The following is a 21,825-nucleotide window of genomic DNA, read 5'->3' as shown; positions in this document are numbered from 1 at the left end:
TCGCTCCCCATGTGCATCCACCCAAGATGCTTGGCCACCCAGGATCCTATTGCCAGGATTTTTTTATTCCATGGAGCACTTTTGGTACTTCATGAAAACTCCAGACCAGGTACATCCCACAAGAACTGCAGTTTTGGAGTTTTCCGGACCCAGTTGTCTAGCCATTACAATTCGGTCCTTCTCACAGTAGCTACATTTTTAATATTTTCTTGGAGTGGTGACTGGATGTGGGTGTATATTCTCAAGTTCATATATATTAGGCAGCAATAAAGTGACCTTTTTTTTTCCCTGAAGTTGATGTGTTGGAAGCAAAAAAAACAGGCAAGCATAAAGGTTTGAGTGACTTTGATTGAAGGGTCAAATTGTCATGGCTAAGGGACCAGGTCAGAGCAACTCTAAAACTGCAGCTATTGTCTGCAGTAGTCAGACATACCAAAGTAATCCAAGGAAGAAAAACTGGTGAACTGGCGACAGGGTCATGGGTGGCCAAGGCTCACTGAAGCACATGGGGAGTGAAGCCTGGCTCGTGTAGTCTAATCCATCCAATACAAGCACTAGTGTAGATCAAATTGATGAAAAGATTAATGCTGGTTGTGATAGAAAGGTGTCAGAACACACTGTTCATCACTTTAATGGTGGCGAAAGAAGCAACCTATCCAATATTAAGCAGGTGGTCATAATGTTATGGCCGATCGGTGTATAAATATAACTTAAAATAAGCCTTGTTTAGTCCAATTATTTGTAGTCTTGTTATTGGTAAGTGCTTAAATTGTTACATAATGCTGTAGAAAATGGTAAAATTACCCAAATTATCTTCTCGAGTTCAAGTCCCCAGGATCCCACATCTGTGAGTCAAGCGAGGAAGAACGTCAAAGTTGAAACATGATTAACACACCGATTTTAGTTACTCCTTGGAGCGTAGGAGGAGCAGAAAATGCACACACACACAACACATGCAAAAAGAACACATCACATACTGTATGATTCAGCCACAGTGTTTTATTGAACGTTTGTCCATAAAGCAAGTGCACAACAAACCGCACTGTGTCACACACTATATACAAACCTGTGATTTCCCATCTATCCGCCAGCCAGGTTTTCATGGTGGCTGCTTTTTGACGGTGTGTTTAAAAAATACGTTACAAACAGAGCGGAGCTTCGTGTTGATCTGGGTGCAAATGGGCATCCTGTTAACATGCACATACCATGACTGAAAAACTGTAGTGTGGTCGCACGTGTGTGGGTCGGTGGGTGGGTGTGGGTTCTTATAGTCTGTATTTGTTCCTGATGCCACTTACATACATGAGGTTGAGCAACATTAATAATAATAATAATAATACCAACAACAATAACAACAACAATATTTTCCTCCTAGAATAATTGAAAACATTCAGATAATTGGAAAATAAAAATCCCAGTCTACTCTTGGTATCAAAAAAGAAGCTTTCAAGTCAACGAGGAACAAAAGGACAGTTCTGTTCACCGAAAGCGGCCAAGGCGGTCGGGGAAGCGGAGATTATATACGGTGAGTGTGCTCTGAGAGGACGGGGACAGAGGTAGACAGGTACGGTGGGGGTCGGGAAGAGGGAGCGATTTATAGAGGGAGGCTCTGAGGGAGGACTGCTCTTTATGTGGCGTATCTCTTCGTCCACTGTTTGGCTATTCTGTCGTGTTCAGTTCTGTTGGTCAGGTATTGCGTGGCGATGCTCCCGACGAGAGGGTCAGCTGTGGGATGGACAAAGAAAACACAAACATGTTTATCAAATAGGGAATAAGTTGGCCAGAATTAGCTTGTTGTTTCTTCATTCTTGCTGTGTGTAATGATGTCTTTGTATTACAGTGACCACAATGCTGTTGAAATCTTGCTAAGTAGGTTACTATGAAAAAGCTCAGGTTTTTTAAAAAATATGTAAAACAGTTTTCTCAGTAACATGACAAGGAATTATTGTGCAATAACTTTGTGGAATTGTTTAAAGATTATAGATAAAGATAAAGTCCTCTTGTACTATTCTTTTTAACAAGTTACCACAAGACGTTTCCAAAGTGGGTGTTATTGTTCCCCCTAAAATATCCCTCCCGTCATGCGAACTGGCATTCCTGGGATTCAATTTAATTCAGTTTAATTCAATTACACCTTATTTAGTGCTTTTAACAATAGTCATTCTCGCAAAACAACTTTACAGAATCAAAAAAATGTATATATATGGAAATGAATATGGAAACCTTACTGTCACACGCACTATATGCAAACCAGCGATGTACACCTTTACCTGCTAGCCAGACTTTCATGGTGGCTGTTTTTTTTGTTTTACAAAATATGCTACAAACAAACGCATGAGGAAATATGCATAAATCAAAACCATCAGTTTGTCCCTGATGAGCAAGCTGAGGGCGACGGGAGCATGGATAACCTCCCTAAGATGGCAATCATAAGAAATCTTGAAAGGAACCGGACTCAACAGGGAATCCATCCTCATTTGGGTGATATCAGAGAGCAGGGAATGATCTGAAGTCATATTGTGTGCTAGGAGGCTGGAAGCTCAGTATAACAAAAGAGGGCGACGGGTCACTGGTCACTGTTGATATGGAGTCCACTTTTATTACTTGAGGCTCAGGTACAAAACAGACCAGCTGCAATCAGCCGAGTTCAAGACCACCTTCATGGTCAGTGTTCAAATTTCCCACTTAGTATAACATCATTCCAGGCAAGAAGAAAAAAAGAAAAGAAAAAAAGTGAGACAATGCTTAGCTCCTCCAGAGATTCTATTTCTTCCTGTTGGAAGTGTTTCAGTGTCTGTAGCTTTAAATGTCAATGACCTACAGACCCTTTGGAGAAGTGCGTCTTTATAGCCAACCAGAATGCAAGAAAAAGGAAGTTTCCTAAAAACTGTGTAAAAAAGGGGCAAATCCCATTCTTTTTTTTTCTTCTTGACAGAAATGGTGGTAAGAAGGAAAAAAAAAATGTGGGAAATCTGGATGCTGATTTCCAGCAAATTTATGAAAATAAAAAATTTATATAGACATATAGATATAGTGGAGTTTGGAGTATGACTGTTTGATGTTGTGGACAGGTGTCTTTTATACTGATAACAGATGCCATTAATAGAGGTAACGAATGGAGGACAGAAGAGCCTCTTAAAGAAGTAAGCTACAGGTTTGTGAGAGCCAGAAATCTTCCTTGTTTGTAGGTGACCAAATACTTATGCTCCACCATTAAATTCTTCAAAAACCCTACTATGTGATTTTCTGGATTTCTTTCTTTCTTTTTTTTTTCTTCTTATTTTGTCTCTCATAGTTGAGGTATACCTATGATGAAAATTACAGGCTTTTCTCATCTTTTTAAGTGGGAGAACTTGTACAATAGGTGGCTGACTAAATACTTTTTTGCCACACTGTTTGTGTTTACATACATAAAGAAATGGGGAGGTTTTTTTTCTTATTATTATAAGTCTTTGTATGCATACAGACACTAGAGACCCATGATGATGATGATCAACACTCATGAAACGTCACAGTGTGGTTATCCATTCTATAAATATAATAAAACTGTAAAGTTGGCGAGTTGTACATTAAAGATATTTGCAAAAAAAAAATTTGTTTGTGCATGTATTAAGTAAAAACTACAACAAATTTTCATGGGTTTTCACACAGGTGTATTTGGCCGAGCTTGCCCACGGGGAAAAAAAAAAGATATGCTACTTTGAAATTTAAATGTAAAACGCACTTATTTCATTAAACATATATTTCGACCTTGAAAAAATCATTAGTTCATCTCAGAATTCAACAGACGGAGCTGACATTTTGTTTTTTAAATGCTCATGAGTGTGCAATTCAATTCCATGTGAATGAATTCGCGAGCACATCTAGTAGGAAAAATAAGCACTCTTGGGACGCTACCTGACTAATCAAATTGGTGGACCAGCATTAATTATTGTTTAAAACAGGAATAAAACACTCCAAGAACTGCTCTTATAAAACTGGTTTGTGAAGTGACTCATTCGTAACACAATCAACCCTGTTATTGATTATTTTCCTGTAACCACAGCTCCAAGTCTTTTATATCTTGTAAATCTTTGAGATAATTCTAGCATCATAAAATACAATACTAATAAATTCCTCCTCTCTTAGAGCAACTGTTTATTCCACCATTTTGAACAGAATTGCCAATTTGGCGAGATGTTTTTCAAGATGGAGGCACGTTTTAAATGATCAACATTAAAGACCTCTTGGCTTATGGTGCCATAAACAAACATCGCAGGTCAGACATTGGTGTGTTCTACGGCATCACTGAGCAGATTTCAGGGTCGAGGCCTCGTACCTGGGTTGCAGTCGGTGAGCAGCGAGCAGATGGACAGCAGCACTTTGGAGATGGTGAGTGCAGGACTCCAGTTGTCCTTCAGGATGTCCAGACAGATCACGCCCTGACTGTTAATGTTGCAGTGATAGATCCGTGTGCGAAACGTCACCTTGGAGAGACGGAGAGATTTCATTAACCTTACTGCAGATAGGCATGAACGAAATTAGCCAGCTGACTGCTAATGCGTTTTTAAAGGAACCGAGCTTTAAATGTGAAGAACGTGATATTTTCCTTCGCCTTCGACAGGTTTATGAGTGAAAGGTCGGATTTGTGCCGGGTCACGGTGTTTCATCAGCTTTCCACACAGGAATGTGCTGATGTGCCGCGCTGTGTGTGTTTTACTGAGGCTCGTTGGAAAGTGTCGCGGAAAATTTACGGCGGCAATTCGCACGCTTGGAAACACTGCCAAGTGGTTATTTCTCCATGGAAAGGCAAGGTTATGTTGAACAATCAAATTCTTCATAGTCGATGTAAAAGCGCATACGGGTACATTACCTTGAGGTTTTTGCTTACAAACCTGAGCTGTTTTGCCTTCAGGAACATGATGTAAATGTAAAACTGGCTTATTCAGCTCAACATTTGCATACATGATGGTGCACACTTGCACGAATATGTGATACCTCTCTCAGCCTCCGAATTCAATCCGACTCTACTGTACCTCAGTTAATTGCCGTAAATCGTCCCGCTTGGAAATAGACTTCCAAGGTTTAAGAAACCATCAGGAAGGGTTTTTTTTTTCCATCTAAAACTTTTACGTGTGACGCTTAAGTTTTTCCAGTAAGTGAGGTAAAACCTAAACCAGATTCTTCACAGGCCAAGAATCTCAAGGCATTTAATCAGAATATTATGATCTGCTATAAGAGTCATCAAATGTCATGTCTCGGATGAAAATATTTGAAAATATCACGTCACTATTTAGTCACATTTATTTCCTAAAAACTGAAAAAGACAAAGAGAAAGAAAATCTGACTAGTGTCCCCTCACCTTGGGTGGTTTAAACGGATAATCAGGCGTGAAGGCGATGTCGAGGAAAAACACACCCCCTTCGTACACGGAGCCTGGAGGACCCAAGATAGTGGACCTCCACTCGTAGATGTTGTCTCCTTTAGGCCCGGCACTGTGGACAGAAACAGGACACACCTTCTTAATAGCTTAATAGCTGCTCAATAGCCAAACACTTAAGGCATGTTTTTTTTTTTTTCCCTCCGTCTGAAACGCAGCCAAGGCTTCTCGGCACGTCCACTCTAGGAAAATGTAGCACAGGGCAAGAGGGAAGTAATTTGCTGGGGACTAATGTTGATTAATGGAAAAGAAAACGGCTTTACAGCTTCAGTTATTGGTATGTTAATGTAAATCTTTTGAGTTGGAGTCAAGGAAATGTAAAATGTAGTGTATTGTTGGCGAGTATATATTACAACTCTGCCAAGTATTTACAGCAAATATACAGACAGACTTATTAATCTTATTCATATATAATTTTCTATTAATGATAGCTTCGCTGCAGGTCAAAATGATTCACTCATTCTCTATACCGCTTATTCTGTGTACAGGGTCATGGGAAGCCTGGAGCCTATCCCAGAAGACTAAGTACAGGACATTGTGCCAATCCATCACAGGGCACACACACAAACACTCACACACTCAGTCAGTCACACACAACTGGCTATTTGGGAACGCCCTGTCTTTGGACTGTGGGAGGAAACCCACCAAGCACCAAGCGAGGAGAACATGGAAACTCCACGCACACACAAACCTGAGCCAGGAATCCCTCAAGACCCTGGAAGCTCAAAGCCACAATGCTAACCACTGTGCCACTGTGCTGCTGGATTCATGCTTATGTTTTAAATAAAATGTACAAGTGAGCTTTTTTTTTTTTTTTACGATTGAGAACAGAGGATGTGAAACCAAATAGATGCAAAACAGATGCAAGAATAGTTGCAAATAGGTGTGCTCCACTGCTTAAAAAAAAAAAAAAAAGTCCATAGACGATCCACAAGATGCAAAATAAATACATAACCATGCAAGTTTACTTTCATACAAGTGTGGGCAGTGCTGAATGCTTGATTAGTTTGACGGTGGTTTATATTAGATCAACCAACTGAATATATTGAGGACATATACAAACAAACAACTGCATGGGTTGGAATAAAAAAAAAAACTTGAAAAAGTGTCAGACGAAGAATTCATACACTACACTGACATTTTGACCTTCTCCTCCCCCTCACAGTGTCTCCAAGCAGTGACGAGAAGTTGGGTAGGGTGAAATAAGAGATAAACAGGTTGTCATTTATTGATTTATGTGTTACTGTATGTAGTGTACATATAGCACATTTTACACACATATAGTGATGTAATGGATCAGAGTTTGGGTGGCTATCTACGGTTCAGCACGTATGCAAACAGAATTATTTGCAAAATGTAACCATACTAACAGAGATGAGAGGAAAAACAAAAACGCATACGTGATTCTTTTCATGTGCAGTGCTGTGAAAAAGTATTTGCCTCTTCCTGTTTTTTTTTTGCATATTTGTCACACTTAAATGATTGTGATAATCAAACTACTTTTAATATTACACAAATGAAATATACCCTAAGTAAATAAAAAAATGCATTTTATTATTTTTATTTATTAAATGAAAAACACTGTCCAAACCTACCCGACCCTAACAAAAAAAAGCAATTGCCCCCTAAACCTAATAACTGGTTGTTCCACCACGATATATTAAGAGGAAAAAGAGAGAGGGGAAAAAAAAAAAACAGGAAGAGGGCAAATATTTTTTCATAGCACTGTATCCGTACACTGAGTAAAAAAAATATATATATAAAATAAAGATTTTAAAATTACATATATGTTTGCATTTGAGGTGGTATAATGTATAATGGAGCACTTCGACTATAATCTTACAGGGAGTGAGCTCTAAACTGAAAAAAAAAATTTGGGGGGGAGGAGAGACATATTTTCTAAATTCTGAAATTAATTTTATACTTAGAAAATTGTCAGAATCGCAATGGAAATCAAATCAGCGCCTAGGTATCGAGATAATATCGTGATAAGATCCCAATCCCTACATAATGATGCCAAATAAAACATTCCTACCACTTAATGCTGTTAAATTTGTGCCCATTCCTAAGAGGAAGACTCAGTTTATTGCACATGCACAAATTACTTACAATTTCCCTTGCTTATACTTACTCCCTTTAAACTAATGAAATGTATTTTCTCTCCCTCAAAAAACTGTTCTTTCACCTACACGTTTTACATGCACGTTATCTGGGTTGCCAGATAATGCAAACAAACCCCCGCTACACAGTGCAGAATAAAAAAAAAACCTCTCTGATAAAAACCAGGTTGAATAACAAAATCTGGACAAGAACTCGTAGTGTAACCCAATTATTAATGTACATGCACTGTTTTTCTAAAATTAACCACATTTTATTAAACAATTATTTTCTGATTCACTATTTTTAAAAGGAAGATGGTGGTACTGGCGGTTTGTTGAAGAATAATGAATAAAAACAGCTTGTGTCCACATCTTTAAATAGAATTCAATCAAAGGAGGAGAATCTTGCCTCATATAATCATGACTCATTTTGCACTTTAATTTAATAACTTCTGTATAAAACATTTTTTAAAACTTGTATATTAGAGATTTACTGAGTCGGAAATTGTGGGATTTAACAAAGAAATGTGTTTGCATTTGGATTCAGTGTTGAAGATTGATCACAGGATCTGAATCTGGCACGAAGCTAATTACAGCTTAATTATTAACTAAACCATTAATCAAACCATTGATCCAGTTAGAAGATGAGAATAAATATTCAGAGTAGTAGAGCCGTTTAAAGACTCGACTTGGCTTGTAATTTACTCTGTAAACACAACCTGGTGTAAATCATTAGATAAGGGTGGTCAGGGGTCAAACTTGCTAATTTCTCTCTCGCTTTCTGATTTTATTGGAATTTTCGCTCTCCTATCGAATGTCACCTTGTGATGCTTTAACCCTTTTCCATGATGCTTTAACCCTCAATCAGGAAAAGAACCACATTTGGTAACTTAAAAGTGCTAGTATCAGAACCTTAAGAAAACCCACATTTGTAGAAACAAATTTTGGAAACGCAATTTCCCCAGACCATATGCAGTAACTTCAACCTTGATTTGCAACATAAAAATTAAAACAATAAAGAAAAAAATTTGTGATATTAATGAAATGCAATTAAAATATCTACACAAGCTTTAAAATGATAAAATAAGAAAAAGAAGAAAAAGAAAAAGAGGGGGAAACACAATCACTTAATTTATAGCTTTAATTATTACCAGAGCTACTTTTATGGAAAATCACTAAACACTTGCTGACCAATCAGATTTAAGAAATGATCGAGTCTTTACTCAATTATTTACAAGTCGAAGAATAAATGTTTTTTTTTTTTGCAGGGGACAAAAACAATTTTTGTGATCATCATGAAAATTAGCAGTGGCCAAAACCAAATCGAGTCACTTATAGGCATGAGACTGGTGGGGAAATATGATTAAAAAGAAAAACAATTTCTCAGCCTGTCTGAAACTACTAACGAGAGCACCGGGTCCTGGCAGAGGCTTGGAAATGCATTAGCCTTGAAAGCAGAGCTTGCCATCAATAAAAGTGATCAGAGGTGGTGAATGAGCCCTCACCAAGAGCAACGTAATGGTGCTGCTGTGAGAGACGCTGAGAATACCGCCTTATAAATCTCACACATAAGGACTTCCTGCCTTTCTTTCTGATATTAAATAAATGACCAAGCCATGTGTATAATGAGATGTGAGGAACATCTGGTAGCTGGTAGTCGTGATTCTCTGGAGCGATCAGGGGGCCAATTACGTGCCAGAAGCAGCAGATGTACTGTCATAAATCCGTGCACACATGACGAGAATGTCTCTGCCTGGCTGTTTTAAGAAAAGAAGACCTAATGGGCATGAGCTAAAGCTGAGTGTGCTGGCTAACGCGATTGTTCGGTGTAGCAAACTGCTCAGGGTTTGCAGATAAAACAAACAAACAATTATGCAGAAATGATTCAAATTATTGTTTGCATCTATGTGAAATTACATATAAAACAAATACAGGCAAATATTTTGTACATGTTTTAGCTATTAGCTATGAAAACTAGCATCATTTGTACACCTGAGGTAAAATATGGCGAGTCATAGTTATTTCTTGATATGTGTTCCATGTGAGGTGATATACTGTACAGCTATACCCACTAGCAAGAGCGTGATACATCAGCTAGTATTTAATTTTGATAGCGAAAAAAAAACATGCTAGGAAATATACTAGCTTTGTCAACCCTAGCCATTCTTTTCTTGACAGAAAACAACTAATTTTAGTATACAACAGTATATTTAGACAGCCATTCTTTTCCTCTTATAAGCTTGCAAGCAACATTATGTTAAACGTTTGTTAGGTAACGAGTTAGCTCAACTAGTATAGATACTAAGAGACAAATAACAACAACAAAAAAACACCAATTTTCACCCATTAGCTAGTTTTCTGTGAGAGCTATCAACCAGGAAATGTCAAGGCTAGCATATATTTTCTTCGTAATTGTAAAGTCAGCCACCACATATTTTCCTTCAAGCAAAGAGCTAACTTGCTTCTTCTGCGTACATTTCCTTGTTGTTCCACTGAGAAGCTCAGATGATAAAATTTAACCAAAGAAAGTCAAGTTATTTGTTTTCTAAAAATACAAACTGGAAATGTTATAATAGTATATCTATACATGTGGCAGATAATGGTGGGAACATAAATTTATAACAAGGATTTAAAATGGTCTTACTCAATTGTCTCTCTGGTCAAGTAGTCGAGTCAAGTAGGCTTTTATTGTCATTCCAACCATATACAGTTCCAGTGCACAGTGAAACGAAACAACGTTCCTTCAGGACCAAGATGCTACATACATGCAACAACATAAATTAACAACACAACATAAATTAACAACACACTACTGGAACCAGCTAGCTAACTAAGAGATCTAATTAGCTGACTGGCTCAGATGGTCATGCTGGGATTTAAACTTACAACCTTTCAGCCACCATGACAGGACATTAAACCATTAAGCCAACACTTTCACTTGGCATACATTAACACAACATGGCAAAGAAAGACAAATAGCACTGTGACGAACTGGAGTCCTATCCAGGGTATATTCCCTTCTCACCCCAAGTATCTTCAGGACAGACTCCGGATCAACTGCAAATCTGCCCGAAATGAAACTCATTGGGAAAGACTTTGAAAGCTTTGACAGCCAAGTGTTCCCACATTCTCCTGCATGTAGTGCTCAAGAAAACCAGCTAATGGCCAAGAGGTCGTGAGTTCAGGCTCCAGGACTACCAAAAAGCCTCTGCTGTGCCCTGGAGCGAGGCCATTAACCCTCAACTGCTGAGCCCTGTGCTTGTAATTAAGAAATCTTGGGAACACCCAGGGATTATTAAACTCAGGAAGAGCTTTAACTGCATCAATAAGTCTCGACTGAAGCAAGAGAAATGGCATTGTCTGCTAGGATAACTGAGAAAATCTCTTCAAAGCTCATTAAGAGCCTGGCTGGAGATCCATCACACAGGCCTGAAAAGGAGACTGGGAAATGGAGGGAGCCTACAGAGATTCGGCCCATTGAACCCCGTGTTGTTTGACCTCTTGCTAAATGATAAGTCAATAGTGGAAACCACATGCCAGGATTCATGGTTCCCTAGCAACTGTTTCCCATTCAACTTCTTCCTTTAGTGTAACTGGGGGATTTAACAATAAGTGCAGCTACAGAAGACCCATTTCGGTTCAAGTGTAGTGAGGATGATGGCATCTCAATGTAAATATTACAGCACAGTCGTGCTGATATTCGGTATAACTGCAGGATCTCGAGTGTGATATCGAGTTCCACAAACACCATTTATCATCAACAGATTATTATTTCCTTGTTTACTTAACCATTCATTTTGCTCTGCCAAAACTACTTAAACCTGAGCTGGAGAATTAAAACAGCTAAATGTGAAAGTCACTTCACAGATAGGACATTTTGGAAATCAATTTTAATATGAAATGCACAAACTTCACCATCTATTAGATGTTTTGACAGGAAAAAACTACATAATTAGGACTTGTATTAAGAGTTTTTCATCTATTTGTCAACAAATTTGCCTGCCATTTTGTAACTGAGCATCAGCAATTAAATACTGTGATAAATATTGCTGTATTATGAGCTTCAAGTTTTTCAATTAGAATTCAATTTGGCATTCAAGTGCAAGTATGCAAGAGGAAGTGATTTTATAAAAGAACACCAAAAATGTGCAATTTACCAATGATGCCACAGAGAAAAAGCACAGCTAAAGAAGAACTTGATGATGCACCAGGATACAAGACTGGAAAAAGACTTGTTCTTTAAATGAGTTCATTGATGTAAGCCTGCAGGACTTTGTCCTAAGTTGAAACATACCATCATGGTTAAAGGTTTTAATGAGACACCTTCAATAAAAACCTCCATGGAAACCATACAACAGAAGACTGGATTTATATAAAAGGTTCTAATGTAATCTCTGTCATTGGTTTATTCTGCATCTTTCTGATGAAAAGGGAACTGCGATGCACAGGCTACAGATCAACATGAGGGCTGTATCGGAAGTAATGCAAAAGAGAGCGCAACTTTTACCTTTGATTTACTGACATAATGTGGGATGTTTAAATTGCACATGTTTACAGAGGCAAGTCTTCATCTATGCAAAGGTACTACTCAACATCATCTCTATCACGTGCACCATTGTTGAACCCAACTATAGAATCCTCTTTGAAAAAACATCAGATTTGTTGCACTGTTGTACTCCCTTTCGTGTCAGTGCTCAGGAGTTGATGTTCTCCAACTGTGTGGTTTGTAATGAGTGCTAGTTTCGCCTCATTTCAACATCTTCAACCTTCCCTGCAAATCGCTCTTGTCAATGGTGTCATCTTCATAAACACTGTGTAGCCTACTGTGGATGTTGCACCGCCTGCATTCCTTCAACCAAAATAACCTGCATGCTGCTGGTTAAACCATAACAACGTCATGGAGTCCTATAACTGGCTCTACACCACAGTGTTGCAATTCTCACAGCTGAACAAATTAATGCACCACAGCTATTATATTCTCTGATCATAAAGTAAAATAAAAGCTTTTACAGCCCGTGCTGCAAATTAAAGGTCCCATATTTGACAATTTCATCTTCTTTCTTCAATTTAACACAAGTCTCCAGAGCTCGCCCGCAGTGTGTGTTAATGCTCCAGCTGAAATACGATGCACTTCTCTTACCTTAACCTCCCTTCATTTCACTCTTCTTCCAAATGAAGTGGTTCAATGTCTATGTAAATGAGATATTCCTGAGCTCTGCCGCACCAGCAGAGCTAAGCAAGAAGCCAGGGGAGGGCATCTTCCCATATGAGGTCACATTAGGGGGGGAATGATAAAAAAAAGGAATGGTAAAAAAAACTTTTTGCACATTTCTTTTGTCCTGTTTGTGGAGACCTATCTAAAATAGAATGAAATCTGCCCAATAGATACCCTTTAAAAGGGTTGACAGTATACATCTAAGGCACTAATTTAAATATATAACTGTTTCTATGGTGACAAATAACACATGGGCATGTGTTCTGGACTGTTAACATACAGAAATACATCTAAATTATAATATAAACCTAACCATACATTTTACAAATTTGCTTATTATTTAGGCAAAGAAAAAAACTGTTCAGCTTTCTGCAAGACATTTATTGTACATACAATACAAGTAAGGAGTCTCCAGTGTCAGTGGTTTGTAACATGCAGAGGTAAAACTAACATTGCCTTTGATGTTTCTTTGCAATTTTTGACTTCTTTTGGCATTTTTTTCATCTTATTCATTTTTTTACATTTATTTGATTTTTATATATGTGATAACGATCATTAACAGATGTTCCACAACATTCAATGCAACAAACATACGAATTATGTGTCATTATTTAATAAACTTAAGAAATAATTGTTGAACAATTGCTGTGTTATGTGACTTTGGGAGGGGAAGAGGTTTTGGTTTAGTGACTTGTGATTCTTTTGTGTCGCAATTGATTATTATTATTATTTTTTTAAATGTAAACATTTGCATTAAAGGCCTTAATATGTTGATGTTCCTCTATAATCCTACAGGTGACGCTCTCTAAACTATTTCACACATTGGCAGGCAGCAAATTGTTTGATAAATTTGTTTACAATTGCAACATTCTATATTGATTGATTGGTGATTTCCACTAGTAGTAAGGACGCCACCATTTTTTTCTCTGCTACCATACCCCAATGTGCTTACCTTGTTACATATTGATAAGTGATTAGTGTTGACATGATTAAAATCCAATATTAGTAGAAGGATTTGTATTTCCTTGGATAAATTTTAAAAATGAAATTATTGCGCGTACAAGTAAAAACACTTTGCTGGTGTATAACCAACATAACCTGCTTGGCTTTGTTATACATATAACTGCTCTGGACTTTCTGTTTGGATCTGGCTCCAGAGCAGTCTTATTGTTCAGCATTGTGGAAAACCTCTCCTATTTATGCTCAACAAACCTCACCGGCCTGCCGTCTGGCAAAAAGTACCCAAGCATCCAAGCCATTACCAACAGACTCTTTATCAGGTACTTTCCCCAGGCAGTTTGACTCCTCACCACCTGTCCTAAATGATGAAACAAGGTCTGAAGCCCTCCTCTCCACCTGCACAATCTCTGTTAGCAGAAATGTAACATGCAATAAGATTGCCAGTCCTTTTCTGCTAATATTATCCTTTATATCCTCTTTTTTTCTTTCCTTCAGCGCCTGTATCATCTGAAGGCAAGATAAGGCATGTTGTCCTTTATGTTCGTTTATGGTAAAAGTTTCTCCACTGACCAGCATCAGAGTCTCAAGTTCAAACTAAAATTTTTTTTTTCTTCCTACTTTTGAGTCCAGACCGCTAATTACCACACAGAAATGAAAACCCATGCACATTGAAACAAGGATAATTCATGCACGGGCTGAGGGCAAGGTCAGACAAACCATCAACATGGAAAGCTAATTAGCTGGAGACATGTGTTGCTGGGAGGCTGAGGCTGCAAAATGCGCAGTAATTGACCGAACCAAAGTCCTTCGCTACAGTTCGTTCCAACATTTTCTCTCCCTCCCTCCCACCTTCCCCATTACCACTTCCCCTCACCACTTCCCCTCTAGGGAATCCCTGTCACCATCATAAAAGCCGTTCCGACACTTGATTAGCCAAGCCCAAGCATTGGGCAGATATGCCCTTGGAAGTCTAAGGAATGGAGTCAACATTGCAGTGGATTTCACGTACAGGATTTTACCCAAAAGCCACTGGGATTTGACAGTTTCCATTTTAAAAGCCCAAATCATGCCAGGTGATGGATTGAGGAAAGTGTGCGTTTCGATTTAGCCAAGAATTCCATCTTCACCTGACAGCTGATGTAACTATAATTACATTATTCATGTATACATGATGTATACATAATCACATGATAAAAATTATTTCAAATGTTCCCCAGGGCAGCAATGTGGTACAGTGGGCAGAAATATTACTTTACATCTTACAGAATAAGATTCTTCTAATTTCTCGAAAACATGATGGTGGATGGCTTGAGTATTCTAGATTGTTCCAATGCGTGTGAGCATGGTGTCCTACCATAGACTGATAAGCTTTGTTGTCTCACACCCAGTTTTTTAGGGTACACTCTGAATGTGATAAATGAATAAATGAATGTCATTTAAGGAATATAATCCTGTTTGAGTAAGGCTGATCACATGCAGCAATCGGCCATAATAAAACAATGCAAAACTTTGTACCCAACATTGCGTTGGTTCCCTTTGTCCCACCTGGACACCTCTGGCCCCTCGGGACATGACTCCACAAGACCTCTGGAGGTAGGGCACTGGGTGTTCTGGTGCCTTTCTATCTTGGCCAGCATTGCCTTTTTTAGAAACCAACAATTTAGCAAGAAGCAAAAACAAAATGGTCAAGACTCAAAGCACTGACTTTGCTTTGCGATCGGACCGGACGGGCTGGCCTATGTTTCCCGTGGGTACGGGTGAGCCTTGAGTGCCCATGATTCGGTCACATCGTTTTTATTATATAATTGACAATGTTATGGTGTTAATCTATACAACTAAACTACTAGGGAAAACAAAAATTTTCCATGGGGTAAAACCAGTGGTCAAAACCTTTAATTTGAATTGGTATTGGTCTGCTCCATTTACCTGAAAGCTGATTAGCAATCTTTACACTAAATACCAAGATTTGTTTAATGTAATAATTTAGCAAATAATTTTTGCACCCTTATCCATTTATTAGTTTCAATCCCCATTGAGATGGCACTCGAAATCCGCTACTATTTCTATCAAGACTCAAAACAGGGTTTAAAATCTGATTCCATAAAAGGAAGGCCAACAAAGACATCAAGTTCATGGCCACATCATGTAAAAACCATTCTCAGCAAAGATGATGATAGTTAAAAGTGTCGTTAACCTTTATCGTTTTTTGTTCGAGGTCCATGAAGAGCGTTTTATCTTAAGTAATCTTTCGGAAGATTCACCAGTTTTTCTAATGCCGTATTCATTCCATTAAGATCTCACATTACAGCAAGCCTGCGGTGATTATAAAAAATAAAAAAAAACGTGAAGTTAATGAAGCAATCTTTTCTTCCTCTGACCGTGAACAACCCTGCCACCAATTATATCTGCAGTGCGAAGGGAGGAGGGGGAAGACTGCTACTACGAGTCCTTGTCTGCCCTGGATCTTTACATATTATAGCACTCATGTCTACCACTAATGCCACGGTTGGATGTGAGCAATTAGGGCTAAAATGAGTGCTTAAGAGGGAAATATTTGCTCTATCCAAGGCCAAGAACATATCCTATTACTGCCAGTCTTTCAAGGATGCAGACGGTGGAGTAGAATTGGATGCCAGGGTTCAGGGGTGGGGAGTGTTTGGGTAATTCTATTTTGCAAAGTAGCATGATAAAACCTCTTTTGGTGCTTTAATTATTCTTGTAATCTGCTTTCCATGCGTATCAGCGTGCTGGGGGTGGAGGGAATGCGGGGGTGCTTTAAGGGAAACAGAAGATCTCTGATTCAGTTAAATGTGCCTGCAGCAGCGAGAACCGTCAGGCAAACACTTGCTCTGGGCTGCTTATGCATAATGCTTCACCAATGGTTAGTTTAATAACCAGGATTTGCATATGGTGCATAAGCAACTCAACTCTTGAAATATGAAACGACAAAAACAGCCATGATGAAAAGCAAAGTGTGGGAATCATCCGTCACATTTTCCCTTTGTCTTCTTCAGTTCATGCAGCATTTGTATGCTGAGAACTGCAGCGGGGATTAGGATGCAAAATAAATCTGAAAACAATGTGTATCGATCAACTGTACCGCTCAGGAAGCTTTCGACCCTGAGATTATACAGGGCATAATGAATGATTATGACTCGTTTTTGGTTTCACCGCAAAAAAAAAAATTCTAGAGCAACTCCGCCCTCAATTCTGATCACCTGCTCATATAAATGCACTTGTTATTCTGTATAAATTCGCATTTATATGAATTAAAAAAATTTACAGGGACAATATACATGGGTACTTTATAATATTGAGGTAAAATTATAACATGGGAAAGTCATTTACATTACAAGCTGCAATTTGTGTCTCATTAGCTCTAAGGGGGGGGGGAAAGGTGGCGGTGATGGAACTGTGTGGGGTTATTATAATGAAGTGTAATTGATAACAGCAAGTAGCTCATTTCGCAGATCCTCCAAAACATTAAACTAAAAATCACTAAAAAGTATATGGGATCCTTCAAACTTCTGAATTTTTATGAATAAAGGTAATGATCAGATGAACATTTTATGCCAGATTTGTCCTACAAATCACAGGTACACTTTTGACTCGATTTTATTAGATTTTTCGAACACTGCAACTTTCTATTTAGCTCAACAGTGCTAACATTTATTGTCTAATTTGTTTCTACCATATATTCCTTACAGGTTTTGAAGTACTAACTACTAAAAGAATCTTATAAACACTAGAACTCTTGCTACAAGTTTACTGGTACTAAAGTGTTTAAACATCATCGCTCAAACGGAGTCATCATTTTTTGTTCTTGCCAATCTTCTACTCCACACTCCAGTCCAGCAGGTGGCCGTATTGCGCCATAGAGCTCATAAATTCAAAAGAACAAAATGTGATGATTTATTTCTTTTTACTGGCTGCTCTTAACATGAGGTTTACATGGTGGACCATCCAATCCACACACAACTTGGTACATGTTTTACATCGCATGCCCTTTTTGACACAACCAACTAACAGGGCTCGGGACCGGCACTGCATGCTTTGGCTGGATAGTATGGGGTATAGCAATGTACCGACTGTGGGGCTCGAAATCAACAACCTAGAACCTTAACAGCCTGAGCCATATTTTGCAAGTAGTTTGTGGAGGATGGAAACGGTTTGTATTTCCTGCCAAAGCCATGGTACATTTTCAAGGAATTGTTCAAATTCAGACGTACGTAATTTATATAGCGTGAATTGATTTGGAATTAAAACCTTAACTTTATGAGTCAATTCGACCTGCAAAAGAAAATCGCTATGTCCTATAGAAAACTGCTTCCTCTCTCTACAAATTTGGTTTATTATGCACAACAATATATGCTTTGGTGCTTGGACCCCTAATAATAAATGGACTTTGGAAGAAACAGACATCCAAAAACCTTTTTTTTTTTTTAACCTCACCTCGTGCGTGTCTGAACAGTGAGCTAATAGATTCCTCTAAAACACTGATCCTGAACGTTTTCTATATCCCTCATATAATCCCCACCCCACTGAGACCCCCATGCACTCTCCTCCCTCTTATGAATATGGATATGCTTCCTGCTGCAGTTAATAGCCAGGATGTGAAAAATGGATTAGATTCATGGCCTCCGGCTGATTCCCGCAGGACTGTGGTGCTAATCAACGACGTGGAGCTTCACGGGAAGGGGGAGGGGGATGTTCTTGGTGGTGGTAGGGGTGCCGTTTCTTTCCTGCAGGACAGCAACGGCGAAGAAAAAACGGACACGTGCGAAGCATTAATAATCTAAATTCAATTGGCTAAATTATTGCCTTGTTAAACGTTATATTTCGGCTTGAATGCTAACTGGTTGCAAAGCAGCTTAGCATTGACGGCGTAATGGAATGGAATAGGATAAAGAGCTACAGAATCTTTTTCCCCCCCACAGTCATCTGAAATGCGCCTCTTGTTTCCTCGCTGAAATCCTTTTAATGATGGTACAACACACACAATCAGTGTCTAGAGTAGCATGTGATCACAGCAGCTACATCAGGTGCGAGCACTGCATCGATTTGGAAATGCTCTAATGTAACGAGGAAGCGAGAGAGCTTTTAATATTTAAAAAGAAAAACAAAACAAAACACACATTTCCATACTTGTCATCTTCCATCATGTAAACAGTGAGATCTGATGGATCAGCTTCAAGAATGGATCAGTCTTATATTCTCCTTTGTCTGTCTCTCTCTCTCTCTCTCGCTTTATGTGCGTCTCTCTCACTATATCAGTGTCTGTCACACTGATCTCTGAAGATAAGGACTGACAGAGAGAGACATGCACAGACTACCACAGAGGGAGAGACAGAGACTGAAAGAGTGGGACAACAATACAAAGACACAAAGAGAGACTGCATAACCCATACTGTAGATCTCACGCAGAAAACATTCATATCTTTTTGTTGCTAATTTTCCCGACAGCACTGTTGAGGAGTTTCTTAATAAGGCATTAAATAGGCCACAAAAGGAAAAAAAGGAAGAAAAAAAAAAAAGAAAAAGTTCTGAGATCTTATCCTGTTACTATGACGACCAGTTTTCATCATGAAAAGTCCTAAAATCCAATGGTTTTAAATTACACAGCACCGAATTACAGAGATATTTCTATTTAATCAGAGAAAGTGGAACATAGCGGCGGCTCACTCAGGCGCTAAAACTCTGATTAGCAAAGTCACAAGCCTGGGACTGTGCGAGTTAAAGCTTAAAAAAAAAGATTCTCTAAATAATATAAACAAAACAAAACATTTGCTTAGTAAATGAACTGTAAATGAACTATAATTAGAAAGCATGTGATTTGAGAGCCAGCGATTTTATAAATTCATTCATGATATGATTAAAGCAATGCGGATTAAATCACTGTTGCTAGGCAACTAGAAAACATGGCCAGTCAAGTGACTGCTAGCTACTTGATTAATTTTGAAAGATAGCTAGCTAGCATGTAGAAATAATAATGAAAGTGTTTCCTACAGACAACGTAAACACACAGCGATGGCGAAAATGAGAAAAATTCATAGTTTATACCAACATTTTCCTCAGATGTGGTGTTAGATTTTTGAAATAAAAGCTCCATAGTAAAAATACACTAAAACTCCTTTCTAGCATCAGTTAGCATCACGGAACTGACGACGAACGCTGAGACATGCTCCCAAAAACAAGCCGTTTCAGTGCAGGCATGTCATAAACACGCGACCCCATCTGTGCGCTAACAAAGGAAGTGCACTCCGTTTATTTCCTCCCCTAATGGGTTTCCGAATGCAGCCATTACTTGCCCCATATAAACCCGAGTGCTGATCAATAGCTGCGTCAGTAGCGGTGCATGTGACCTGTCCGTCAACCGCTCACTCATCTGAACAACGTGCTAATCTCCTCTCCCTGCTCTCTCTCGCTTTCTTTGTCTTTCTCTATGCGTCTCTACCTCTATTTTTTCCCCGCTGTTGTTAGCCTCTTTGTTTCTTGTTCTCCATCTTTTTCTGTCCCTTTCTCAGTTTCTTTACTCATTTTGCCATCCTTCTTTACCAGTCTTCCACTCAGTCTTCCACAGTCTCTCTCAATCTTTATCCCTCTCTCAGTCTAAATTGCTCTTTAAATTTCCCTGCTTCTTTGTACATCTCTCACTTCCCTCAGTCTCTTTTACCTCTCTCTCTCTCTTGCTGTCTCTCACAGACGCTCCCAGAAATGTTCTCGGTTTGTCTCTCCTTATTTCTCCATTTCTCTTTTATTTGTCTCCATGTCTTTCTTAGTCTCTCTCTCATTCTTTGTCTCTGTCGCAGTCTCTCTCTTTCTTTCTCTCTAAGTGTCTCTTAGGTTTTCTCTCTCTGTCTTTTCTTCTTATTTCTCTTTCCATTTCTCTATTTTTTGTCTGTATCAAAGTCTCGCTGAGTCCCTTATAGTTTATCTCTCTCTCTCTCTCTCTCCCCCCATCTTTTTTCCCCTCTTGTAACCCATTCTTTGTCTCTCCTTTTTACTTATCTCTTTTGCGGTCTCATTCTGTCTCTCTGGCTCTTTCACAGTCTCTCTCTCTCTTCATTTGTCTCTCACAACTTCTGTGTATATTTCTGTTTCTGTATACCGCCCTCTTTCTCCTTTTTTCTCTCTTTTATGACCTTATTCTTAGCGGTGACGGCTCTGTCACTCTCTTTGTGCTTCTCAGTTTCTCACTCATCTAAAAACCACACAATAAAAAAGTGATCTCTTTTACATGCTTCATCATTACATTGCATCCTATTTTCCCCCATTTGTCTCTCTCTCACTCTTTCTCCTATGTAGTTTTTCCATTAATTTCTCTTAATTTTTCATCAAGAGTCTCTAGTTCTTCGGTCCTGATTTGTGGGAGGCTGAAAACACACACAAAAGTGCGTTAACTGATTTCCTAACTCTGTCATTTGAGTAAGAAACAATATTAATCTGCTTCACTGTCTTGTACCGGCAGTGTGTGTCAAGTGAAGAGTAAAAAGTACCTGCAGTTGGGCGGGGGATCCAAAGTGATCTCGGCTAGCTCCTTCTGAATTCTGCAAGGCAACAAGAAGACACATTAGGGGCTGTGTTCAATCTTATCTCGAAGGCAGTAATACATTTAAAGCGTACAATTCAATTGACGCATAATACGTTCAATGCGTTTAACTAGCGTATAGATTTACACAGCCGACAGAGAAAGAGCGCGCTTTGAACCCGCCGGACATCTAAAGGAAACCGAATGAACCGCCAGGATGGATCCAGGCTGGAGAGAGCTTTGATTGTCTGATCTAAAACACGACTCCCGAGTGACTGAGGTATACAGAGTTCATCTGCTCTGTGTAACCGCGCCGCTTCTTTTAACTTTATCGCCACAATCATATTAAAATCTACACAGACGACAGATCCTTTTAAAAAGATTATGTCTTAAAAGAACTTTAAATTAACTGGGAAAATGATCGCGCTCATCAGCTGTTTGGGGAGTGTGTAATTTGGAACGGTCAATGCTAAAGCAGCAAAATGACCTGTTCCTCTGTCTTCTCCTTTTTCCTTCTTTTTCTCCTTGTAGACCTATTATACAAAATTGACTTTTGTCCATGTTTTTGCTTTTTTCCTATCTTTGTATAAGCTGGGACTTAAAG

The 21,825-nt window shown here is 38.8% G+C and overlaps 1 protein-coding gene across 1 annotated transcript in view; it reads right to left on the bottom strand.

The window, feature by feature from the left end:
* Positions 1 to 979: 979 nt before the first annotated feature.
* ube2e2 (ubiquitin-conjugating enzyme E2E 2) overlaps positions 980 to 21,825 on the bottom strand; it is a 32,316-nt gene continuing 11,470 nt past the window's right edge. The window contains exons 3-6 of the mRNA XM_053488261.1: positions 21,190 to 21,240; positions 5,342 to 5,474; positions 4,319 to 4,466; positions 980 to 1,725 (exon numbers count right to left, since the gene is read on the bottom strand). Coding sequence (XP_053344236.1) covers positions 1,628 to 1,725; positions 4,319 to 4,466; positions 5,342 to 5,474; positions 21,190 to 21,240 — 430 coding nt within the window. The 3' untranslated portion in view covers positions 980 to 1,627. The remainder of the gene's footprint in view (positions 1,726 to 4,318; positions 4,467 to 5,341; positions 5,475 to 21,189; positions 21,241 to 21,825) is intronic.

Source organism: Clarias gariepinus, chromosome 26, assembly GCF_024256425.1.
Source record: "Clarias gariepinus isolate MV-2021 ecotype Netherlands chromosome 26, CGAR_prim_01v2, whole genome shotgun sequence".
In the NCBI taxonomy this organism is placed as follows: Eukaryota; Metazoa; Chordata; class Actinopteri; order Siluriformes; family Clariidae; genus Clarias; species Clarias gariepinus.
The sequence above is the reverse complement of the archived record's forward strand: the minus strand, read 5'-3'. Positions and strand labels throughout refer to the sequence as shown.